At 49.4% G+C, this 23,100-nt stretch overlaps 2 protein-coding genes across 5 annotated transcripts; one reads left to right on the top strand and one right to left on the bottom strand.

Annotated features, from left to right (window-relative positions):
* Positions 1-575: 575 nt before the first annotated feature.
* On the bottom strand, positions 576-5,529 carry UBE2T (ubiquitin conjugating enzyme E2 T). 3 transcript variants are annotated; one of them, XM_030965794.1, is made up of 7 exons: positions 5,452-5,529; positions 4,362-4,507; positions 3,752-3,821; positions 2,930-3,035; positions 2,219-2,317; positions 1,764-1,844; positions 576-868 (listed from the first exon to the last, which is right to left on the bottom strand). In XM_030965794.1, exons 2-7 carry the CDS (start codon positions 4,465-4,467, stop codon positions 743-745), a joined length of 588 nt encoding a protein of 195 aa, XP_030821654.1. In that variant the 5' UTR covers positions 4,468-4,507; positions 5,452-5,529; the 3' UTR covers positions 576-742. The 3 variants fall into 3 exon arrangements, with proteins under 3 accessions (XP_030821654.1, XP_030821653.1, XP_030821655.1); XM_030965793.1 differs by having other exon boundaries at positions 5,332-5,453; XM_030965795.1 differs by lacking the exon at positions 5,452-5,529 and adding an exon at positions 5,324-5,426.
* A 160-nt stretch (positions 5,530-5,689) lies between these two features.
* LOC115913728 (cryptochrome-1-like) lies at positions 5,690-22,276 on the top strand. Of its 2 annotated transcripts, XM_030965921.1 has the most exons (12): positions 5,690-5,934; positions 6,931-7,055; positions 9,730-10,190; positions 11,095-11,211; positions 13,956-14,103; positions 14,359-14,499; positions 15,625-15,795; positions 16,335-16,475; positions 16,912-17,063; positions 19,100-19,197; positions 19,660-19,770; positions 21,440-22,276. In XM_030965921.1, exons 3-12 carry the CDS (start codon positions 9,778-9,780, stop codon positions 21,529-21,531), a joined length of 1,584 nt encoding a protein of 527 aa, XP_030821781.1. In that variant the 5' UTR covers positions 5,690-5,934; positions 6,931-7,055; positions 9,730-9,777; the 3' UTR covers positions 21,532-22,276. The 2 variants fall into 2 exon arrangements, with proteins under 2 accessions (XP_030821781.1, XP_030821782.1); XM_030965922.1 differs by lacking the exon at positions 16,335-16,475.
* The last annotated feature ends 824 nt before the right edge of the window (positions 22,277-23,100 follow it).

Consider the following 23,100-nt stretch of genomic DNA (forward strand, 5'->3'; position numbering starts at 1 on the left):
CTACTACTTGTAGGTACTCTTGCCAAGAAGTCCCTCTAATTCTTGCAAGATCCTGCAGTGCAGAGAAGCTGATCTCATCTAGGTTCCACATCAGGGAATTGCTTGCCCTGTTTCCCTTGGTGGCCAGTTGGCCTGGCTGTCATTGTGTGGGCAGTGGCTGCCACGGCACTGGCACCATTTAACACCTCTCCTCATGCAGGGCATCAGGAAGGGGAAGACGCTGCCCCTGCACTTCTGTCTGCAGTGGCTGGCTAGGGGTGCCCAGGCAGGCAAGGTTCACCACAGGCCACACCAGCAAGGCCTCCCCACCACTGGAGAAAAACTGTCCCTGTGTGCTGTTTTGACTTTCCTCTTTAATGTCCTCAGAGGCAACCTCTCTAACTGGGCCCTGCATGTCCATCTTCAGAGTCATCAGAGGCTGGCTCTGTCAGAAATGGTGGAAGCTTCTAGCAGCTTCTCACAGAAGCTACTCCTGTGGTCCTCTCCCACTACCAGAAACCATGCTGCACCACATCAACTCACCTTTTCTTTTGAATATTCCAAAACCTCCACTCAACAAAATGGAAACGCAGATATAAATAAAAACTTTATATTTTATTAATATAATGGAACTTTTCACAAAAAAATAACACCCCAAGGAAACAGAAACCCAAAGCTGGTGCAGCCTCTAAAAGGCAGATTCTTTCCTTGTATATGTGTGAGGGAAAGGGTACAGTGACAGCCCAAAGAGAACAAAAACCCCTCACGAATCTGGGCGGCATTTCTTCTCCTTCCTACTGATGTCAACCCCTTTTCTTTTCTGCATGGTTGACTCACTGCTGGTGCTTGTTTCACTTTGGCTGATTTTCTCTTCTAAAGGCTTGGAAGCCTGTGATAACCCAAGAAATAAAAGAGTTGTGAATAATTTAATTTTACAGCCATTGGAATGGCCTGTGCTCCACCAAGGTCAGAGCCGACTGTACTCTGGCTCTTATGCAGCAAGCCTTTGTTATTCTGCTCCCACTGCTGGGATTTTTAGGAAGGGGGATGACAGGAGAGCAAGATAATGGCTGAGCAGGGCAGTAGAACACACATAGATGAACCAGGTCACTCCAGGGCTCTGTGTGTTGTTGCAGGGATGGCTTCAGTCTGTGCCCTCCTGACAACCACAGTTAACCTGGAAATGTATTCAGAGCTGGAGCAGTGAGCATGGCTCCTGCAGGGAAGATATCCCCATCCCAGAAAGGGTGTTACCCAAATCAGGTGCAAGGGAGGGAAGGCAGCTAGGAAAGGGAGAAGGCCCAAAGGTAACTGATTTTTGGGCAGAGGCTTTGATCTGCTTAAGCGTGATTTTATTTTTATGAGACTCATTGGTGAGGTGACAGAGAGGAAAGGAGGCAGGAAGAGAGGAAGGATGATGGGAGGAAGGCTGAACCCCATCAGGGAATAGGGAGACCAGTCAGTGAATGCATGAGCAGATGGAGAACAGGCACAGGAGGACAGGGAACAGAGCTGAGGGAGAATAGGGCTACAGCATCCCTGGGAAGGGTTTATCCATCTGTCCCTCCTCCTCCTTGAGCAGCCTGGCAGTTATTAGTGAATGAGCACATTTAATTGGAAGGAGAGAATGTAATGAGCTTAAAAAAAAATGAAATTAAATACAGATCCAAAACACAGAGCAGAAGGTGAGGAAGGAAAGAACAAAGCAACTGTGAAAGGGAAACAGACAAAAGGACTGTAGACCAAGAGGGAGCCACACCAAGTGAGCAGAGCATGATCCTTACCCTTGGCTGCCCTGCGTATTTCTCGGTCCACTCCCTGGCGTTGAGCAGGAACAGCTGCTTGTTGTACTTGTACTCCGAGGACTAAATGGGAAGAGCAAGACAAAGACAGAGATTTGATTGAATACATGTCACCAAGAAGCTGGGACCAAGTCTGCCTTTAGGACTCCTAGACCAGACTAAAACTGCAGCAAGCATGAAGTGTAAAATTCATTTAGCTTGCTTGAAGAACTTGTGCTGCCATTTGCACTGAAGATAGAGGCTTCAAAACAAGACCTTGACCGTCTCTTCTGGCCTCAGCTGCTTCAGGGAAGCCCAGGGATGCCCCAGCTGATCCAGGTCAGGCCACGCTCCAAGCGTGTCAATCCAGAGTGAGTGAAGCAGAAGCTGAGCCCAAGTCCAGCCCCCCACTCCCTCCCCACCCATGTCCACGGCCAGGAGAGAGGGAGCTCACGTACAATATTGGCCATGAGAGGATCGTCAGGGTTGGGCTCTGCCATCAGCAGCTGGATGGAGGTCAGCAAGGTGGAGATGTTCAGGGAAGGCCTCCATGCACCCTGTAAGGAAACAGGATGAGAGCAGCAGCTCAGAGAAAGAAACCAGCACACGGCAGCCCAGAGACACCTCAGAACCTACAGCACTTCAACAGAATCTGCACACAGTTGCCTTGGGACTTCCAGCACCTAATGCCCCATGGAACACACCAGACTCACTCTCAATACAAGGCTCCAAGGAAGCCCAGCTGTCAACCAGGGCAGTGGTCATGGCTCCAAGGCTGCCAGAGCTCAAGGAGCATTTGGATAAAGCTCCCAGGCACGCAGTGGGACTTTGGGCTTGTCCTGTCCAGCTCGTGGCCCTGATGATCCTTCCAATTCAGGAGATTCCATAATTCTATGGGCTGTACCCTGCACATCTCTGCTGTGTTGGGGCAACTCATTTTCAGACATAATGCCTTTTGACTCCAATCTTTAAAGCCTTGGAAACTTAAATGGAACAAAAAACATCATGTTCTGGCTCTAAACAAAGAAGATGCCACTCAAAACTTCATTCCCTGCTCCCTGTAAATAAGTCAGGAGCAAAGAGACATTCAATCAGGCTTTTACAAGAAGCAGATAAGGAGTTCATTATCCTGCCCAGGCTCACTTACCCACACCCAAGCACTGTTTTACCTTCGGTGGTAACTTAAGAACATCCAAGCAAATCCTTCCAGCAGAGTCGATGTTGGGATGGTAGATGGGGGTCAGGAAGCGAATCTTTGGCGGCTCAAATGGGTACCTGAAGGGATAAGCATTAAGAAACAAAAGTTGCTGTTATATCTATAGGATCAGTTGTTTTGTCACCCAAGCAACGCCATAATTTCCTCCTCCCAGCCTACATGACACCCTTCCCCACAAATCTTCAGAGGCGGTGCTCTGCCTTTGCTGCTTCCAGCTGTGTCTGACTAACACTTCCCTGGATAGCCTTCCACAAGGGGAAGAACATAAGAAACTTTGTACTGATGAACAAGCTCTTTCCAGAAAGCTTTGAGACAGTATGATGAGGCAAAAATCTTATCATTGCACTTTTAGGTTTTTTAATCACACATCTTTGATGTTCAATGCAAAATAAGTATCAGCTCCTAGAAAAATTGCACTCCTTAAAAAGAGGGTCTCAATTCCTTGTTGAGAGGATAAAGACTCACATGTCAGTATTTACAGCAAATACCTTACACCAGTTTACTCATATTTAAAGCAGAACTACACTAACTACTTAATCAGAGAATCAGTCTGGTTTACATTAGAAGGGACCTTAAAGCACATTTCGCTCTACCTCCTGCCATGGGCAGGAACCTTCCACTAGCCCAAGATGCTCCAAGCCACATCCAGCCTGGCCTTGGACACTTCCAGGGATGGGGCAGCCACAGCTTCTCTGAGCAACCTGAGCCTGGGCCTCTCCACCCTCACAGGGGAGAACTCCTTAATTAATCTAGCTAGAGTCTATTGCCCACCTACCTTTCAGGAACTATGATTTCCAGGTTGAATATTCCTTTCTCATATGGTGTGTCCACACCTCCTAAAATTTCTTTAAGAGCAAGATGAAAATACAAGAATTACATTTAAAATCAGAATTACAGAATGGTTTGGGTTGGAAGCAACCTTCAAGATCATTTCGTTGTTCAGCAGTCCCCACGAACCTCCCACAGTCATAGAGCTGTTCAGGTAACAGAATCACAGCCTGTTAAGGGTTGGGAGGGACCTTAAAGACAACTCAGTTCCAGGAACCCCCTCCCTTATTCCCAGGTTGCTCCAAGCCTCATCTAACCTGGACACTCCCAAGGATGGGACAGCCACAGCTTCTCTGGGCAACCTGTGCCAGGGCCTCACTTCCCTCACTAGGGAGAATCCAGGAATAAAAAATGTCATCAAATGTCTTCTTGTGTAAGACCAATTCCACCCCCCAGCAATCAAAACTAAGCGTAGACCAGCCAAGGCACAGGCCAAGCTATGTTTAAAGGAAACTACAATCCCACATTTCCACATAGCCTGTAAAGCCCAAAGCATGCACAGATCTAGCAGCAAACTGCAGCCCAGCCCCGCCTTTGGGAACCCCCAGGGTACGTACGTGCCCGTAGGTCATCCAGCTGCCCATTCTGCCAGCAAGTGATGCCCGGAGGTGGCTCTGTAGCCAGGAGTGAGAGCTCCCTTGCCAGCCGTGAAGCTCTCTGCATGGTGCTGGAGCTCTGAGACCAAATTCTATTCCTGACAAACCTGGATTTTTAAAAACAGCACTTTAAATTGAGATTTTTTTTGGCTAAGGACCTGGGTTTTGAGCTGTCAGCCTGATGTGATATCAGATTCACAGAGAGGCTCAGCCAGTTCCTGGAGCTGCTCTTGCACCCAGCTGGGGGTGGGGCATGAGACCCTTTACAATCCATCCCATCCCCTCAGTCCCCAGCTGAGTCGAATAAACCCTGGGATTTAACAAACCCTAATAAACTGGCAGGCCATAACCAGGCTCCAAACACCTTATGGGACTGTAACATCTGCCCTGGGACCACCTGTGTCCTTTCATGGTTAAGGTACCCACTGCCCTGCTGAGGCCATCCATCAGTGCCCCTTCCTACCCAAAGGCTCCATCTCCCCTTCCTGTGCAGGGGGAGACCTGAAAGCTGCTTCAGGGATGGACCTCCCCCTACCACAGCAATGCTCCTGACACTCCCAAAGGAGTGGTCTGCCCCTCAGTGCCCATGGACAGGGACATAGACATGGACACCCTGAGAGGAACCTGGCTCGATAACCCACCACAGCCCTAACCACTCACTCTGAGGATGGGGGACACCCCCCGAGGCCTAACTGCCCCCTCCAGGGATTACCCTTTCCCTCAGGCACCATAAGCACCCCACAGACTCACTCACCCGAGCACCCCTCAATTTCACTGCACCTCTAGCCTGACTATGCCACTGAAGAAGCGTTTCACCTTCCTCCATCAGCCTAACTAAATACCCCTCAGCTTAATTACCCCCCGCACATGGACAAGAGGCGCGCCCCCCTTCCCACTCCCCAAGGATGGGAACGGCCACCCACAGCCTCACCCCTCCAAGATCCCCCACACAATCCCTTCGGAACGACCTCCACGCTCTCTGATTACTAATTCCTCTAACTAATTAAGTTCCCTCCGCAATGACCAATCCCCGGGCTCCCGCCGCACAGACCGTGAGGCGGCGCGCGGCGAGGGCCGGACTTCCGCTATCGCCTGGCAATGGGCGGGCTCCTGGCGGGCAAGCCCACCCCGCGGGCCGCCGCTCGGGCGCTGATTGAGCTGTCCTGGCGCTCAGCCCCGCCCCCTCAATTGAATTGGGGCGCTGCCATTGCGTGAGCGCTGCGGGCGGGAACCTGAGCCCCGCCCTCATTAAAGTAAGCGCGCGGGGTGTGGCCTGAGGTTGTGGTGGGGAGGTGGGAGCGGGGCCGGAGGAGCTCCCGGATCTCCCCGGATCCCCGGCTCTAGGATGCTCCAGAATGCTCCAGCCCTGGGACCCTCCCACCCTGAACCGCGTTAACCTCCACGGACAGCGGGCAGGGCCCCGCTGGGAGCGGTCCTTACATAACCCACCTGTCCCAGCCGGCGTTGTGTAACCGGCCCCGTGGCGTGAGAAACCGCTGCCGCGCCCGCCGCCACCACAGGCCGCGGGAAGGAGGTAAAGGCAGGCTCAGGGAGCCCCCCCGGGGAGGCGGCGGGAGTCCGGGCTGGCCCGTTCGCCCCCAGCTGCTGCGGGCTGGCGCAGGGGCCGCCCTCCCCTGTTGCCTCCTCGCCACTTCCCCGTCCGTCTGAGGGGCCCGGGCAGTGGGTCCTGGGGCCTCAGCCCGTCCTCATTTCGCTCCATCCTCCATGGGTGGAGACTCTCGGGTGTGGCTCTCGACCCGTTGCCGGAGAAGCCTCAGTCAAGCTCCTACACTTCGATGTGTTTGGGACTTATTTCCTCCTCTGACTCAATATGCCCTTTTCTTGCATCAAAGCTGTATTCAGCACCGTATTTATCACCTAAAGTATTCAAACAGGGGAGAGAACCTAGAGGTTGGAATCAACAGCAGCCTCAGGTCTGGCTCAGTGTGGAGAGTGGGATTATGGACCCAGATTTATGCAAAAAATTAATGCTTAGATCCCAATTAAGAATTGTTCTCAAGCCTGTCAAATCAGAATAACATTAAACAACTTAATGGTGAGCATTATTCCACTTCCCAAGCCCAGACTCTGGTTTGAGAGAGCAGGTGTAAGGCTGCTCTCTCCAGATAAACCGTTGTTTATCTGTTTCACTATTGCTTCTGAAGCAGCCAAAATGTAGTCAAGTAGCATTTGACAATGGAGAGTGTCCCACAGAGGAAATTAAACTGTTAAAAATTTCTCTTCCCAGTTCCTTAGGCCTTGGTCTGTCCCTGCCCCATCTGGCTCTGCCAGCTCCAAGGGCCAGTGGGACCAGAGAGGAGCTGCCTGCGATCCTCCTCCTTCGCCCTTGGGAATTACACAAAAGCTTGAGTGGCTTAGACCATCTCTGATGCAGAATCCACATCAGTACAGATATTTATGGTATTTAGTGGTGTTTAAAACTGGGCAACTCATTTCTGGATGCCTGTAGGAACAGGGGCAGCACAGTGGGTTTTGGATAGTGTCACTGACAGCTTTTGCATCCCTCCAGCACATCCCTGCCTGTGGAGAGAAATGCTCAGCAGCAGGAGAGCTGGGATCAGTGACTGTGTGACTGCCTGTTTTTGGGGTGACATGTTGTAAAGACCCTGGAGCATCAGCTGTGCAGCCCTCAAGGTAAGGCCTAGATTTCTGTGCTTTCTGTCGTGGTGTACCTGTCCCGAAGTACAGGGATGAATCCTGTGTGAGGTGTATTTTCTGCCTGTCTGATTGATTTTTGGGGAACAGATGTAATCTGGATATGACAGGGGGTGAACAGACTCAAGGTGCTCGTTCATGGAGAGGTGGAAGAATAGCAGTGGATAAATCCCAACATGATGTCAATGACAGACAGCAGCTGCTCTGCCTTCTCCAACATTCCAGAGCATCTTTCCTTTCCTTGTGACATGACAGGAGTGTCCAAGAGCTCAGTTTCTTTCTGACACCACCTATGGCCTGCACAAGTGATCCCCCTCCCCATTCTTTCCCATCCAGTAGGGGATCCCAGCTCCTCACCCAGCTTTGACACCTCTTTGGCTCTGGGCTCCCACCCTCCTCAGTAAGCTTCAGCCCATTTTAATGGAGCCTCTGCTCCTCCCAGCCTGTTCTAATGAAATCCTTGTCCCTCCAGCTCTGATTCCCCCAGTCTCCTTTAGTGGTATCCGCAGAGCTGCTGTTAACCCAGACCCTACAGCCTACCCAGGCCCTGACCTGGGGCCCACCTGCCCTGTTCCCAGTCTGTGTTGTTTTGTGTTCCTGCTCCCCACTGCTCCTGCAAGGATGCCATCACTGGAAGGGATGGATCCTGCCTAGGGACGTATCTGGGGGCTATCCCATGGGCTGTATGGGGCACTGGGCTCAGAGCAGTCCCAGGTGTGTGAGACAAAGGGGCATGGGGGTGAGTGTGATCCCACAGATATCAGGGGGCTGCAGGGCTCTGGATTTGGGGTGACCTTGCAGACCATGTGGGGCCATGGGGCTTGGGACAGCCCCAAGGCTGTAAGGCTGTGGGGGCCTTGGAGCCCCTGACTGGGGCAGTCCCTCAGTGAGCCTAGCTGGTGCATAGGATGCAGGGGACTCTTCCAGCACACTTTGCATTGTTTAGTACCCAGAAATGCCATCTGGGTGCTCCCCTGAGCAGCAAGAGTCACCTTGTTTTTCCGGTTCTCCCAGGAAGTGGGTGCAGGGCAGAGCACGCCACACAGCCCAGCCCTGCGCTGGGCTGCACCCTGTGCTTGTGAGTTTGGGGCCTTACTGGGGGGTTGTAACAAAGTGGGCCTGTCCGGGTGCTGCTGGTGCATGTGTTTGGGAATGGAGCAAATCAGATTTATGGAAAAGCTGCTGGATGTGGGTTGAGCAGGGACAAGGGGGCCTTACTGGGGGGTTGTAACAAAGTGGGCCTGTCTGGGTGCTGCTGGTGCATGTGTTTGGGAATGGAGCAAATCAGATTTATGGAAAAGCTGCTGGATGTGGGTTGAGCAGGGACAAGGGCTGAGTTGCCTGGTGCAGCCATTGTGAGGGGTTGAATGGAGCTGTTTGGCTGGAAGTGCTGAGCTGGATTAGGGATTGTCATTTGGTTCTTTGCTAATCTCTAATCTCTTCTCCTTTGGGAGTGAGGCTGGAAATTAGCATCAGGTAGGGACCCACCTGGGAGGTGGGTGTTGAACTTTGCCAATTTTACATGGGAAAGCAAGTTTAGGAGGTGGTGCTGGGCTTGATGCAGGCAAGGTGGCAGCTGGGCTCCTCCTTTGCTTCCTGGCATCTGCTGGGTCCATTGTCCTGAACAGGGCAGCCAGAGCTTGGGAGCTGCTTCCCAAACTGTACCCTGAGATGCTTCGGCCTCAGATGCAAGGTCAGCACTCCTGCTAACCCTCTGAACTCAGCTGAAGTGGCTCAAAGGGGAATAAATGTATGAATCAAGAGTAGTTTCGTGTCATTATCGCACCCAGCTCTGCTCTGGAGGCAGGCTGGGAGAGCTGGGGATGCCCAGCCTAGAAAAGGGGAGATTTCAGAGCCCCTTCCAGTGCCTAAAAGGGCCTCAAGAGAACTAGAGAGGGACTTGGGACAAGGGTCTGGAGGAACAAAACAAAGGGGAATGGTTTCCCACTGCTGGAGGGCAGGGTGAGATGGGATATTGGAAGAAATTCTTCCCTGTGAGGGTGGTGAGCCTCTGGCCCAGGTTGCCCTGAGCAGCTGTGTCTGCCCCATGCCTGGAAGTGTCTAAGGCCAGGTTGGATGGCGCTTGGAGCAACCTGGGACAGAAGAAGGTGTCCCTGCCTATGGCAGGAGGTAGAACTGCATGGGCTTTAATGTCCCTTCCAACCCAAACCAGTCTGGGATTCTGTGAAATCCATAAGTTTAGATGTCTCCTACTAAAATCACCTGACAGATGGAGTATTGCACCAGGTCTCTGATGAGCTGATTGCTCAGAGGACCTCCTTGAAATCAGCTGATGACTTCCAGAGGATTTGCTGACAGCCACATCTGTGGGGTTAAAAAGCGTTTGTGCACTAAATGGAGCTCTGGCAGCTCCATCTGTTTTGATTCCTTCCTTCTGGTGAGTGTTTTTGGGATGTGATTTCATCGAGGGATTTAATTTAAGGATTTGATTGACTCATTTGGGGCAGAGGCCATTCTCTGTGGAGCTGGGTGGTGATTCTACTGCTGAATGATGGGGTCAGAGGAGAGGTTTGGTCTTGTTCCTGCGTTTCTCTCTCATGAAAACTTACCAAAGCAAGAAGTTTGTGGTAAAAACTGCAGAGGATTTTTTGGAGCTCTATTTCTAATTGTTAATTGACCTTGTTCTTTATAGGGATTTGGTATCCTGGAAGCCAAGGGTTCCCTTCGTCTTGTATCCAGGATGCTGCATCGCACCATTCACCTTTTCCGGAAGGAGCTCCGGCTCCATGACAACCCAGTGCTGCTGGCTGCCCTAGAGTCCTCAGAGGCCCTGTACCCCGTGTACATCCTGGACAGAGCATTCCTGACCTCCTCCATGCACATCGGGGCCCTGCGCTGGAATTTCCTGCTCCAGTCCCTTGAGGATCTCCACAAAAACTTGGGCCAGCTGGGCTCCTGCTTGCTGGTTATTCAAGGGGAGTATGAGCTCGTTCTTAGGGATCACATCCGGAAGTGGAATATCACTCAAGTGACACTGGATGCAGAGATGGAGCCGTTTTACAAGGAGATGGAGGCCAACATCCAGCGCCTGGGGGCAGAGCTGGGCTTTGAGGTGCTCTCCCTGGTGAGCCACAGCCTGTACAATACCCAGCGGTACGTGACTGCCCCAAACACACAAGTGTCTCCAGGGAGGTCATTTTAGAAGAGGAAAGGTCAAGTGTCTTGGGTTTTCCTTTGGAGGAAATTGAACTGTCTGAGGTGAACATGGTGCTGTTTGCTGGGAGAACTTTGTGTGTTGCTCCCTTGGAAGAAACAGAAGAGATTGTGCACAGGTTTTAGAATTTCAGCCCAAACAGCTGCTTAACTTTTTCCTTTTGGGCAGTTTAATTCACCTAAAAACTTACTCTTATAAACAGAGTGGAAGAAATTCTCTAACACCTTTAGTAGGGCTTGTAAAAGTTCTATTAAATACGGTAGAGTTTTTGGTGTCAGATTTTTTCAAAATCTTTCAAGTCAGCTTTCAGTGGTATTTGAATACACTTGGATCCAAGCTGTTATTCAGTGTTGAATGACTGAAGATATCGAAATTAGTAAGAAGGAAAGGAGTAATAACTAAACCAACCCTAACGCTCCAATTTTGCAAAACCCCTAAATTATGTAAATGAATGGATGTGTGTAACTTGCTGTCTTGAATTCGAGCTGTTTGCACAGGTCATTGCTCAGAGAGGACAGTTATTTACTGCCCTGAACCTATATTTTTGACACCAGAGGTGTCCCACGCCCTGCCCTGTGTGTCCTGGCTGTGCAGGTGAAGCCATGGCTGGAATCCTGATCCCAGTTTTGTTGTCTTAGGTCCTGAGAAACTGCTCTTGGGATAGATGTAGATTCACCCAGGGGAGTTTCACTTGTAAAATCTGTAATTTCTACATTCATTTGCACTAATGGAGTTGTTATAGCCTGTGATGTTCACCTTCCTGTCCACTGGCATTTCCAGCTTCTTCCTTGGTTTCTGTTATGTGAGAAGAGATCTTGTTGTTTTGGTTTTTTTTTTTTTAAGGATTTTGGACCTAAATGGTGGGAGTCCCCCATTAACTTACAAGAGGTTCCTTCACATTCTGTCTCTGCTTGGTGACCCTGAGGTGCCTGTCCGAAACCTCACAGCTGAAGACTTCCAGTAAGTACCAGCCTGTGAGCGGGAATTGCTGGTCCTCTTTCTCTGCCCAAAAGAAGAGCCAGACCCAAATGATAATGAGGCATTATAGATGTTTTCTTGTTTTATTTCTGTGCATGGAGGGTTATTGATTCTATATACAGGGGATGTAACTGTTGTTGGGAGGGGAGAGCAGATGGCAGAATGGTCTGATACTCATCTCTTTTGATATTTGTGCAGATTTCTCACCATGTGGGACACCTCACAAAGTAATGGTTGGATTCAATGACTTAAAGGTTTTTTCCAACCTTAATGATTCTGTGATTCCATAAAAGTCTTAAGCTTTTGCAAGGCGCTTTGTCTTGGTTTGAAAAGACAGGTGTCTGCTAAAGAAGGCAGGAGCCTCCCTTGAAATGGAAAATGTAAACCCTCTCCCTCCAAATTATTATAATTTTGAAATTATGGGGCTCTCAGGCAAAGATATGGGAATAGGAATAACAGTTCTTTACTAGGAAAATTAAAAATACAAATGCAATAGTAAAAAAACCCAAAAAACAACCAACACACTGATAGAGTCAGAATATGACCTGACACCCTGTGTGTCAGGGTGGTGTCACAGTCCCATCCCATAGTGGCTCAGCCCTCCTGCAGTGCCAGCTGTGGTTCTGTTGGAGCAGTGATCCTGGAAAAGGGTGGAGTTTTCCTCTGAAGCTCCAGGGCTGCTGTAGATGCACCTGGTCTTCCTCTGAGAATCCAGAGGGGAAGAAGGCTGCTCCTCTGGGCATGCAGTGGGAAAAGGCTGACTGTGGTGTTCCAAAAGCCAGACTCTATCCAGGTAGGACTTCTTGGCTCCTCCCCCTGGGCAAATCATCTCCCAGTGGGATGATGTAATTTTGTCAGCCATGCAGAGATACTCGATGGCCCATGAACAGAAGAGATCTCTCCAGAGGGAGAGTATGAAGATATAAAGAAAACTGCCCCACCTGGTTTTAACAGGTGGCCCAATGAACAGAAGATAACTGCCCCACCTCTAACAGATGGCAACAGTATACACAGCCCCAGCCATATCTTGTAACTTAAGACACACCTTGAGAAAAGCTTTTAAGAGATGTCAAACTCCTGCAGAGGAAGGCCTGGGGAATTTACTCAAAGGCATGCTCTGCATTCCTCTCAAGATTTTGGACAGGAATTAGATGAACCACAATAGTTTGTTTTATGCAGGAAGTTCGATGGAATGATCCTACTGTTCCCTCCTGGCTTTAAATCTCTGTTCCCCTCTGCTGTCTGGGAAAGAGAGACTGAGCCCTTGTCTCACAGGACTTGAGAAGTAGCTCAGAGTCAAGGATGTCTTGTGTTTAGCTCTCCATGAGATTAGTGATTCAAAGGGAGGTAAGATGAGCAGGAGAGAGCTGGAATGGGACTGCAGGTGCTTGGGATTCAACATCAGGTGCCTCCTGCATGGCCTCAGCTCAGTGCCACCAACCCAGGCTTGGATCTTCCCATTTTGGGCTAGTCCTGTTACTTCCTGAATGTTGTCCTGAGACAGTCTGATAACAAGACTTATGTACGTACTGGAATATATAAGTTCCTGTATTTTTTTTTCTAGCACTGTTTTTTTTTTTTTCCTTTCTTGCCTGATTTGTTTGTTTGGACTTTTAAAATTAATGCTGATGACAGATAAGTGGTTCACATGCTTCCCAGCAGGCCTGAGCTATGTCAGTGCTCTGAGAGCTGCACTGGCCCATCTCTGTAGGTGTCTGCAGCAGGGCTGAGCTCAGGTTTGTCCAGGTAAGTACAAAGATCTATTGATGTCTGGGTTAATTCACGGGTTGTGAGAAGTCTCTGTGTCACCAGCACTTCCTTTGGCCTCTTCGTCTGTGTTTTATGGGGTGGAAGAAAAACCAAAGTGATGCTCTTCCAGCCATATGGGGAGCAGAGGCCTTGGGAAGCTTCAGCAACTGAGGCTGAGGAGATGTGGGGGGGCTGCTGAGGGGTGTGGGCTCGGGGGCCCCAGCTTGGTTAGGAATGAGTTGCTGGGATGGCCCAGCTCTCCTGCCTCCTTTCTCTCTCCTGCCTCCTTCCCTATGAAACTGAAAGAGAGAAGGTTTAGATTAGATGTTGGGAAGAAATTCTGCAGTAGTGAGGCCCTAGCACAGATTGTCCAGAGAAGCTGTGGCTGCCCCATGCCTGGAAGTATCCATGGCCAGGTTGGCCAGGGCTTAGAGCAACCAGGGGAAGGTGGCCCTGCCCATGGCAGGAGGGGGAACTGGGTGGGCTTTAATGTCCCTTCCAACCCAAACCAGTCTGGGATTCTGTGGCTCCAGAGTGACCTCTCTGCAGAGGCACTCAGAGGAGGTGGAGTGACATTTGGAGGCAGCACCATGATTGTGTTTAGGGTGTGAGGAGGCTCTTTGTTCCCTCCTAGGCATGGACGCGACAGCTGGGAGGAACTGGAGAGGAGCTGCCTTTGAGCCTTGTGTAGGGCATGGGAACTGAAAGGGGTCTGAGCTGGGGGTGCAGCTGACTGCTCTGAGCACTGTAACTTGGTGAGACTGTTCTTCCCCAGTTCTGGCTAGAATTCCCTGGAGCAATTGCAGGATGAACTCTTCTCCCCCAGGAAAGTACAGCCTGGGATTTCTCACTGTGCTTTCATTCTCTGTGCTCTGGTTGGACTGTGATAGATGATACTTGGTATGTGCATTGGCAGGGACTGCCTCTATCTTCTAGCTCCTGTTGTTCCTTTCAAAGAGTTTTCTCTCTCACCTCAGGAGATGTAGGGCCCCTGACCCGGGCCTGGCTGAGTGTTACAGGGTGCCTCTCCCTGTGGATTTGAAGATTTCCCCAGAGAGCCTTTCCCCTTGGAGAGGAGGGGAGACTGAAGGGCTGCAGCGCCTGGAGCAACACTTGACTGACCAGGTCAGCCCTGATGGAACCCAGGGGATGGTGGTGACGCCAGGTGGGCTGAGATCAGCGCCCAGCTTGGCTTGGAGGAGGGTGGCAGCTTGGGCTCGGGTTTTGTTCTCCTTGATTTCTGGGAAGTGGGAGTTTTCCAGGCATGACATCAAACAAGCCCCTCTGATAGTTAAGCCAGTTCCAAGACCTTTCCTCTGTTTATTACTGGCCATGTGTCATCTTGTGCTGCCTGAACCCAAATTTCTGTTTTCATTTCAGGGCTGGGTAACAAGTTTTACTAAACCGAGGACAATCCCGAACTCGCTGCTTCCAAGCACCACAGGCCTGAGCCCCTATTTCAGTATGGGCTGTCTGTCAGTTCGGACATTTTTTTATAGGTTGTCAAACATTTATGCTCAGGTAAGCCAATAATTGATCCTAAGTAAGCAAATCCAAAACTGTGACAAGTCTGGCATGGGAGGCAGGATTTAGCACTCAGATCATCTTGGTAGAGACTTGGTGTATCAAAAAATGCTGCTTTGTTAGTGTCTTCTCACAGTGTCCCGTGAAATCTGTGGAGTGGCTTCATGTTCTGTGAAACAGCCACAGAATGTCTGCAGCTCTTCCCAATTAAGTTTTAGAAACAGGATATTAATATTCTAAATTCATGTTTTCATCAGGAACTGTAGTGACAGGGCAATAGGGAATGGCTTCAAATTGAAAGAGAGTGGATTTGGATTAGATGTTGGGAAGAAATTCTTTCCTGTGAGGGTGGTGAGGCCCTGGCACACGGTCCCCAGAGAAGCTGTGGCTGCTCCATCCCCGGAAGTGTCCAAGGCCGGGTTGGATGGGGCTTGGAGCAACCTGGGCTAGTAGAAGGTGTCCCTGCTCCTGGCAGAGGGTGGAGTGAAATGGACTTTAATGTCCCTTCCAACCCAAATCATGGTTCTATGAATAGGGAGCCAGCAGACCTGGGATCAACAGGGAAGTCCAGGAAAACCTTCCTAAAGTTCAAGGATTTAGTTTGTCTGTCTGGTGGTTAAGGGAAGTTTCTGATTGGTTTATACAGTTTTGTTTCTGGAAATCAACTGATTTTATCTTAGACAAGTTTTAATTGTTGCATAAATGAAAACCACTTTCTGAAATCTTGTTTGATTCTTAAGAAAAAGTGAGCTTGAAACCAGCCCAAGAAAACCAACCTCCTTCACCTTCATCTTAAGGTTATCATTTGAGACATGGCTGAGCCACCTGAATTCAGTTAACACATTAATAAACATATGCTTGGTGTAAGAAATCCCAGTGTGACACAGTTTTGGAAGGTAGATGGAGTATGTTTGAGGTAACACTGAAGTCTGGCAGTTTGGCTTTGCTTTGGCCCAGACAGCATTGCCTCAGATATTTGATTTCCTTGACTTGAACACTAAAGTGCCTTGAAACTAGTATTTTAGACAGATTAATCTTTATTTTATAGGCCTGACACTCACAAAATTAGTGAAGCTGCAATGATATGTATGACCTGAAGCTGTCACCTTGTGTCTTTTGCAGGCAAAGCATCACTCTCTGCCCCCAGTGTCGCTCCAAGGGCAGCTGTTGTGGAGGGAATTCTTCTATACAGTAGCATCGGCAACACCCAACTTCACCCAGATGGCTGGGAACCCCATCTGCCTCCAGATCTGCTGGTACAAGGATGCAGAGAGGCTCCACAAATGGAAAACGGTAATGAGGTGCATGGCCACAGCAGCTGCATTGGAGCTTGGAGCTTTCCTCTTCCCTTGATCTGTCCCTGCTGGCAGTTTGAATGCATCTTGCAGTGGTATGACAGGCTGTGAGAGCTGGGAATGTTCAGCCTGGAGAAAAGGAGGCTCCAGGGAGACCTTAGAGACCCTTTCAGTGCCTAAAGGGGCTCCAGGAGAGCTGGAGAGGGACTTGAGACAAGGGATGGAGTGACAGGTCAAGGGGAATGGCTTCCAGCTGACAGAGGGCAGTGTTAGATGGAATATTGGGACAAAGTTCTTCCCTGTGAGGTTGATGAGGCCCTGGCCTAGGTTTCCCAGAGAAGCTGTGGCTGCCTCTGGATCCCTGGAAGTGTCCAAGGCCAGGTTGGATGGGGCTTGGAGCAACCTGGGCTAGTGGAAGGTGTCCCTGCCCATGGCAGGGGGTGGAATGGGCTTTAATGTCCCTTCCCACCCAAACCAGTCTGTAATTCTGTGAAAGCAGTGTATGAGGAGAGAGCTGATGTTCCTGTTCTGCTGCAGGCGCAGACAGGGTTCCCATGGATCGATGCCATTATGACCCAGCTGCGCCAGGAAGGCTGGATCCATCACCTGGCTCGGCACGCTGTCGCCTGCTTCCTGACCCGGGGGGACCTTTGGATCAGCTGGGAAGAGGGAATGAAGGTTCACTGCTGGCTTTTATTTTCCTCTGTTCTGCCTAGCCCTGAGAAACCCTGCACAGCCTGAGTCTAGCAGTGGATGGTTCTACAGAGCAGGGTTTGGTTCTGCCCCTTCCTGCAGATCTCAGGCTTTATGGAATCTCTTTGTTTGTCACGCAGTGCAGTGGTGAGAGTTCATTCCCTTCCCCAAATCCTCATGATTTTTGGATAACGAGGATACTGGTGGAGACATGCTCAGTCTCTAGCAGGTTCCAAACCCAGAGTTTTTGGGTTGCTCTGTCTTCCTTCTGTCTGTGGAGAGCATTCTTGGTGTGCCTGTGAGGAGGCAGCCCTGGCCCCACAGTGCTGTGCTTCTAGCCGCAACCCCCCAGCCTGCTTTTGTCTAGTTTTTGCAATATAGCCATTTCAGGGCTATTTCTCTTCCCATCCCTGATGTGCAGGTGTTTGAAGAGCTGCTTTTAGATGCTGACTACAGCATCAACGCTGGGAACTGGATGTGGCTGTCAGCCAGCGCCTTCTTCCACCAGTACACACGGATCTTCTGCCCCGTCCGCTTCGGGAAGCGCACAGACCCCCAGGGCGACTACATCAGGTCAGGGGACACCCACCCCACCACCTCCCTGAGAGCTTCTCAAGCTCCTCTGACAGCAGGAACTGATGGACTGGATCAGTTTCAAACACACACACCTGTTAAACAGGACTCATAGCAATGGTTTTATAGAACACTTGGGGGAGCTGAGGCATGGAGAAGCAGAGAGATATCTGTCATTCCAAGCGATGGCTGATTAGGGCTTGTGTTCATTTGTGAGCACTTCTTGTGTCCAGCACCATGTTTGATCGCTAGGCTGGCTCCTCTTTCCAAAGGATTTGAGAAGAACTTCCCACAGCTTCCCTGCTCCAGTTTGCACTCATTTTCTTGCTTTTCATAGAATTCTGGGATGTGCTTGGAAGGGAGCTTAAAGCTCATCCAGTTCCACTCCCTGCCATGGGCAGGGACACTTTCCACTATCCTAAGGTTTCTTCAAGCCTGGCCTTGGACAATTGCAAGGATGGGACAGCTATAGCTTCTCTGAGCAACCTGTGCCAGGGCCTTACCACCCTCACAGAGAGGAATATCCCAATATCCCATCTAACCCTGCCATTCTTTAGTTGTACATGCATAGGTTTTACTTTCCACTCTAAGTCCTCTTTGCTTCAGAGTCTCATTTTGTTGTCTCTCCACAATGTGCTGATGGACTTTCTCAAAGCACTGGGCTCACTGTGTTAGTGTTGAGCAAACAGCTTGTCTTGGTTTGGAAGACAGGTGTCTGCTAAGGAAGGTGGGAGCCTCCCTTGGAATGGAGAATGTGAACCCCCTCCCTCCAAATTATTATAATTTTGAAATTAAGGGGCTCTCAGGCAAAAATATATGAGATTAGGAATAACAGTTCCTTTCTAGTATGTATAACAAGGCAAACAAACAACAACGACTACAGACAGCATCACCAATAACAGAGCAGGAGCCCAGTCCCAGCCTTTGGGCTGCGGCACTTTCCCCTTGCTGCAGTTCCAGGCACAGCCGCCAGGGGCGCTGCTGGCTCCCGGCGGGCAGGGCAGGTGCAGTGATCCCCGCGGGGCTGCAGGGGGCGCTGTGGGGCGGCGTGGGGAGCGCGTGGCAATGGCAGCTGGGCCCAGGCGGGGAGGGATGGAGGAGACGCTTTGCTCCACAAACCCCGGGGCAGCCGATCCCTGTGCCCCTACAGGACTCTGAGAAACACTAGGCTGGAACAGCAGGAATGAGCAAAAAATCCCCACGTGGTGGGCGAGATGTATCAAGATCTGCGGCAGGAGCTGGAACTGTTGGACATTCCGGTAGTGCACAGGGGTGCGGGGCCCAGCAGCAGAAGAAAAGCAGCTCCCAGCTGGGTTGTGGCTGTGTCAGCGAATTCCTTTTCCCAGGCTGTGGGTCCCACTGTCCTCCGAAGCCCAGACTGAGCGAGATCCGCAACTGCCCCAGCCCCCATCCTTTACCTGCTTCTAATCTCGGAGTGTCTCTGTCCCTCCCAGAGAAGCTCCCAAAAATCAGAGGAGTTCCCCCTCCCCGAAGTCTCAAGCACACAGCCATCAGTGCTTCTTAGCAACTCAATGGGAAAAAATTCCACAAGTAGAGGAAAGAAAAGGAAAGAAAACCCAACCCCCAGCACAGCTCAATTTCCCCACATCTCTTCCTCCCATCCTGTCTAGATTTGGGTATTGCCAAGGAGAAGCTTGTGCTGAGGTACCTCACAGAGTGGGACAAAAAATTACTTTGCCATTCTGCAATAATTTTTTAAAATTAGTTTGTTTTAAAAATTATTAATGTTTAGGATGAAATGTCAGTGAAAATGTTAAAAACATATTTTGGAGGAAATCAAAACCGAAGTACTGTTTAAATCACCCCATTTATTCTACGCTGTGAAGTTAACTTTTGGAAGATATCACCTATGGAGGTTTGAGAACATAAACCCAATTTTTTTGTGGAGAATGAATCAGAACTTTCCCACAGATTGTAATCTCAATATTAACATGGAACAGGTTGGTTTACACTTCTCTGAATGTATGATTATTTGTCTGCAGGATTATAAACCCCCCTATTATCCCTATTTTTAGGAAGTACTTGCCCATACTAAAGAACTTTCCCTCCAAGTACATCTACGAGCCCTGGACAGCATCTGAAGAGGAGCAGAAGCAAGCAGGATGTATCATAGGTAATTAATTCACATTCCTTGCTAAGGATTTTTCTGCTGCTAACTATCCAAAATAAATGTGTATGAGATGGAAGCATCACACTTCCAATATAAGCCATTTATCTTCTGAAAATGGATTAATCCAACCACCTTCCTTCTGTTCATTCTCCATTAACATTTTTTTATAGGAGTCTCATTTCACAGTACATATTTTTGCTTCAGCTTTATGTCCTAACACTCTTGGATCACTCCACACTTTTACCTTTAAATATATTCATCTTGGATGCTTGGCTGCTTTAAATAATATCAGAATATCATGTGCTTTTACTCCTGCTCTAACACATCTTTCTTAGGTCAAAGTGGGAGCTCTTCTCTTTGATGGAAAGGATTAGGCACTTCCATTTAAGAAAAGCTGGAAGTATTCCAAATCCAGGGAAAATGTCTTTGCTGAGTGTGGTAAAGGCTCTGTCTCCACATTACCAGGTCAGGATTACCCCTTCCCCATGGTGAACCACAAGGAAGCCAGTGAGCACAACCTGCAGTTGATGAAACAGGTCAGAGAGGAGCAGCACAAAACAGTCCAGCTCACGAGAGGTGAGAGATGCTGGAGCACCCACATTCCCTGTGCTGTGACACACAGACTGTTCTCAGGAACCTGGGCTCTGGGGCTCGGCTTTGGGTGCTTTTCCAGGATGCTTTTCCATGTTGGCTACCAACATCATGAGCAACTCTTCTGGTTACTGTTAAAATGCTGTCCCAAGTGCAAGAACAAGAGTGTGAGCCTTTTCTTCCTTCCTTCTCCCCTTGGAGCATCCTCCTGCCTGCTGCAGAAATGCCTTCCCAAAACCAGATCTTCTCCCCCTGCCCTGACCCCCCAGCTCCAGGCTGGCTGCATGTGTCTCCAAGGTGCAGAAATCTCTGCAACTCTGCCCATGCCTCTTATAAACCAGAACATTCTTACTTGTCCTTGGTACCATGATCTGCCCTATGCCATAGCAGAAATTGAGATTCCCACTGAGCACAAAGCTCTGGAGAGGTGAGTTGTTCCAAGAAATTTACCCTTTGGCATGGTTTTCTGCATTGCTTAACCCTATGGATAACAAACAGGTAGTTATCAGGTAAGGCTAGAACACTCAAACTGTGCCGAGCCTGAAGTACTTAATTATTTAGGTATTATCACTCACACAGATGTGTCACTTATGGCACCTGTGCTCTTAAAATTGAAATCCCAGGGCCTGTGCTGAGCTCAGAGGAATCCTTCACAGTAAAACACGGAAACTCGGCCTGGTTTGGGTGGAAAAAGACTTTAAAGCTCATCCGGTTTCCACGTCCTGCCATGGGCAGGAACACCTTGCACTATCCCAGGTTTTTCCAAACTCTGTCCAACCTGGCCTTGGACACTTAGAGGGATCCAGGTGCAGCCACAGCTTCTCTGGGCAGCCTGTGCCAAGGCCTCAACAACCTCACAGGGAAGAATTTCATCCCAGTATCGCACCTAACTCAGCCCTCTGGCAATGGGAAGCCATTCCCACTTGTCCTGTCCCTCCAGGCCCTTGTCCCATGTCCCTCTCCAGCTCTCTTGGAGCCCTTTTAGGAAGGGTCTGTCAGGTCTCCCGGGAAGCCTTCTCTTTTCCAGGCTGAACATTCCCAGCTCTCCCAGCCTGGCTCCATAATGGAATTTAAGTGACAAAATACCTTTCTATTTAAGGGTGGGCCACAGCAGCCTCTCTATATTATAGAAACCCAACATGAAGCAGCTGAGGGGAACCTTAACTTTTCTTTCCTTCACTTCTCTAATTTGAGGGAATTAATTGTTCCAAACCCTGGAATGGATACCTATTAATGTGTCCATGATGTTGCACACTGGAATAGTACAGATACAACCACTGTATGCTGGCAGTTTTTCCAGCAGCCCTGTGGTACCAGGGACTAAATGTTGGGAATGTTGGGAAAGGCAAAATTTTGAGAGTCCCTGACTCCAAGCATTATCCCAACGCCCATCTTAGTATGAAAACCAGCTCATACAGGGGAGCAGATATTGGAATAGAGTAAGGGCTAAGGAGTAGGATGGGACTTAGAACAGTCTGGAAGGTGTGGAGTGGAATGAAATGAGCTTTAAGGCCCCTTCCAACCCAAACCATCCTGGGATTTCATGATTCTTGTTGCCTATGAACAGAAGCATTTTGTGATACTTTGTATCTTAACCTGACTGAAGTCAGAGAAGACTTTGCAAACTTTAATCCTTCTTTATTTCTTGCTGTAGATGATGCAGATGACCCCATGGAAATAAAGGTAAAACGTGACCATTCAGAAGAAAACATTTCAAAAGGCAAAGTGGCCCGAACAGCAGAATAAACCAAAATTCCCTCAGGGGTCACCTGCTGGGTACCAAAAAGAGGCAAGACAGGAGAGCCAGGGGCCAGTTGAGTTGGCCAACCACTGTCCTCCATGCTTTGCCCTGCTGATGGTGCCTGTTGCTTGCGACCTGACCTCAGGAGATGTGTTGGATCTTGAGTAGTTTTAGTGCAGTTATTTTGTATGGAATTGTTTATCTTTGAGTGGCTTCTGGACCATTTGTTGAAGCTGTTGGGTGAATGCAAGAGGTGCGTGGTTATGGCAGGTCCTGCTGCTGCAGCATCCTTCAAATCCATGGTTTTCATGCACATGTATAAGTAGATTTTGTGGAAAATATCTTAATGTTAGAAGACCATGTGCACATTAATGTGGTTGCACATTAGTATTAGGACCTTGATTTGCTTGCCTTGTAGAGACAGACTTAGGGATGTTCAGATTATTTATTCTAAGTTCCCAGTTTATGACTGTAGTCCCCAGTTTGGGGAGACAGAGCAGAGTGCAGCCCCTTGTCCCTTGTGTGTAGGTTTTAAGTCATAAGTAGGACTTGCTATGCATTTTAAGGACAAAGTTGAAAATATCTCGCTAAATTAGGGCTAATATATAACTTTGTCACCATAATTCTCTTCCTTGGCTAACTAGAACTGCAGGGCAGAGATTAATTCTATCATGTACCACATGGAAAGATTTCTCCTTTCACTGAAATGTATTGTTGTGAAGTTTGACAAGGCTGGATTAGTCAATTATGATTGGGGGTTTGGGGGTGGGGAAGTGCAGTGGGGTTTTCATGGCTGCAGGTAGTATGCTGGGTTTGGAAAGAAATAAAACTTATTTCTGACATGAACAATGCAAGGGCTCTGAAGCAATCTGTTGTCACAATTGATATCCATCGGTCCTCTTGGGAAACCTGGTGGCACAGCAGCTCCAGCAGCAATCCAGACTCCTTGGAAGCATCCCAGGATCTAGTGCTGGAGCAGCACAGGAGCCATGAGCACCAGGAGGAGGCCGTAAACTGCAGGATCTTTCAATGCTGCTAGAGACTTGCAGGACCTGTCAGAACAGACCATGCTGGCAGCAGGACGGTGAGGTGTAAATAAAAAACTGCAAGGAACTTCCTGCTGCTCCAAGCCTGCATCAAGCTCCTGGAGATACCCATATTCCCTGATACTTCAGCCCTCCAGCAAACCTAATAACTTGCAGGGATGGCCAGAAGGAAAGGCCTTCTGCCTCCTCCTTTATTATGGAAGGTAGAATTCCAAGGTGGTGCTTGTTTCTTTGGGGAGATCTGCTGCTCCAAAGCCTCCTGGCATTCCTGCCCTCTGTCATTGGGCTCCTTCCTGTGCCTGAAGGGATTTACAGCATCTCTGAAGGGCTGGAAGGAGCATCTGGGAAACTCCAGGCCTGTCAGCCTGACATCAGTGCCCAGTAGGGTAATGGAACAGATCATCTTGGGTGCTATCACCTGGCACCTACAGAATGCCTGGGGGATCAGACCCAGCCAGTATGGGTTTAGGAGGGGCAGGTCGGGCCTGACCAACCTGATCTCCTTCTATGACCAGGTCACCTGCCTGC

This window comes from Camarhynchus parvulus, chromosome 26 (genome assembly GCF_901933205.1).
Source record: "Camarhynchus parvulus chromosome 26, STF_HiC, whole genome shotgun sequence".
NCBI classification, from domain to species: Eukaryota; Metazoa; Chordata; class Aves; order Passeriformes; family Thraupidae; genus Camarhynchus; species Camarhynchus parvulus.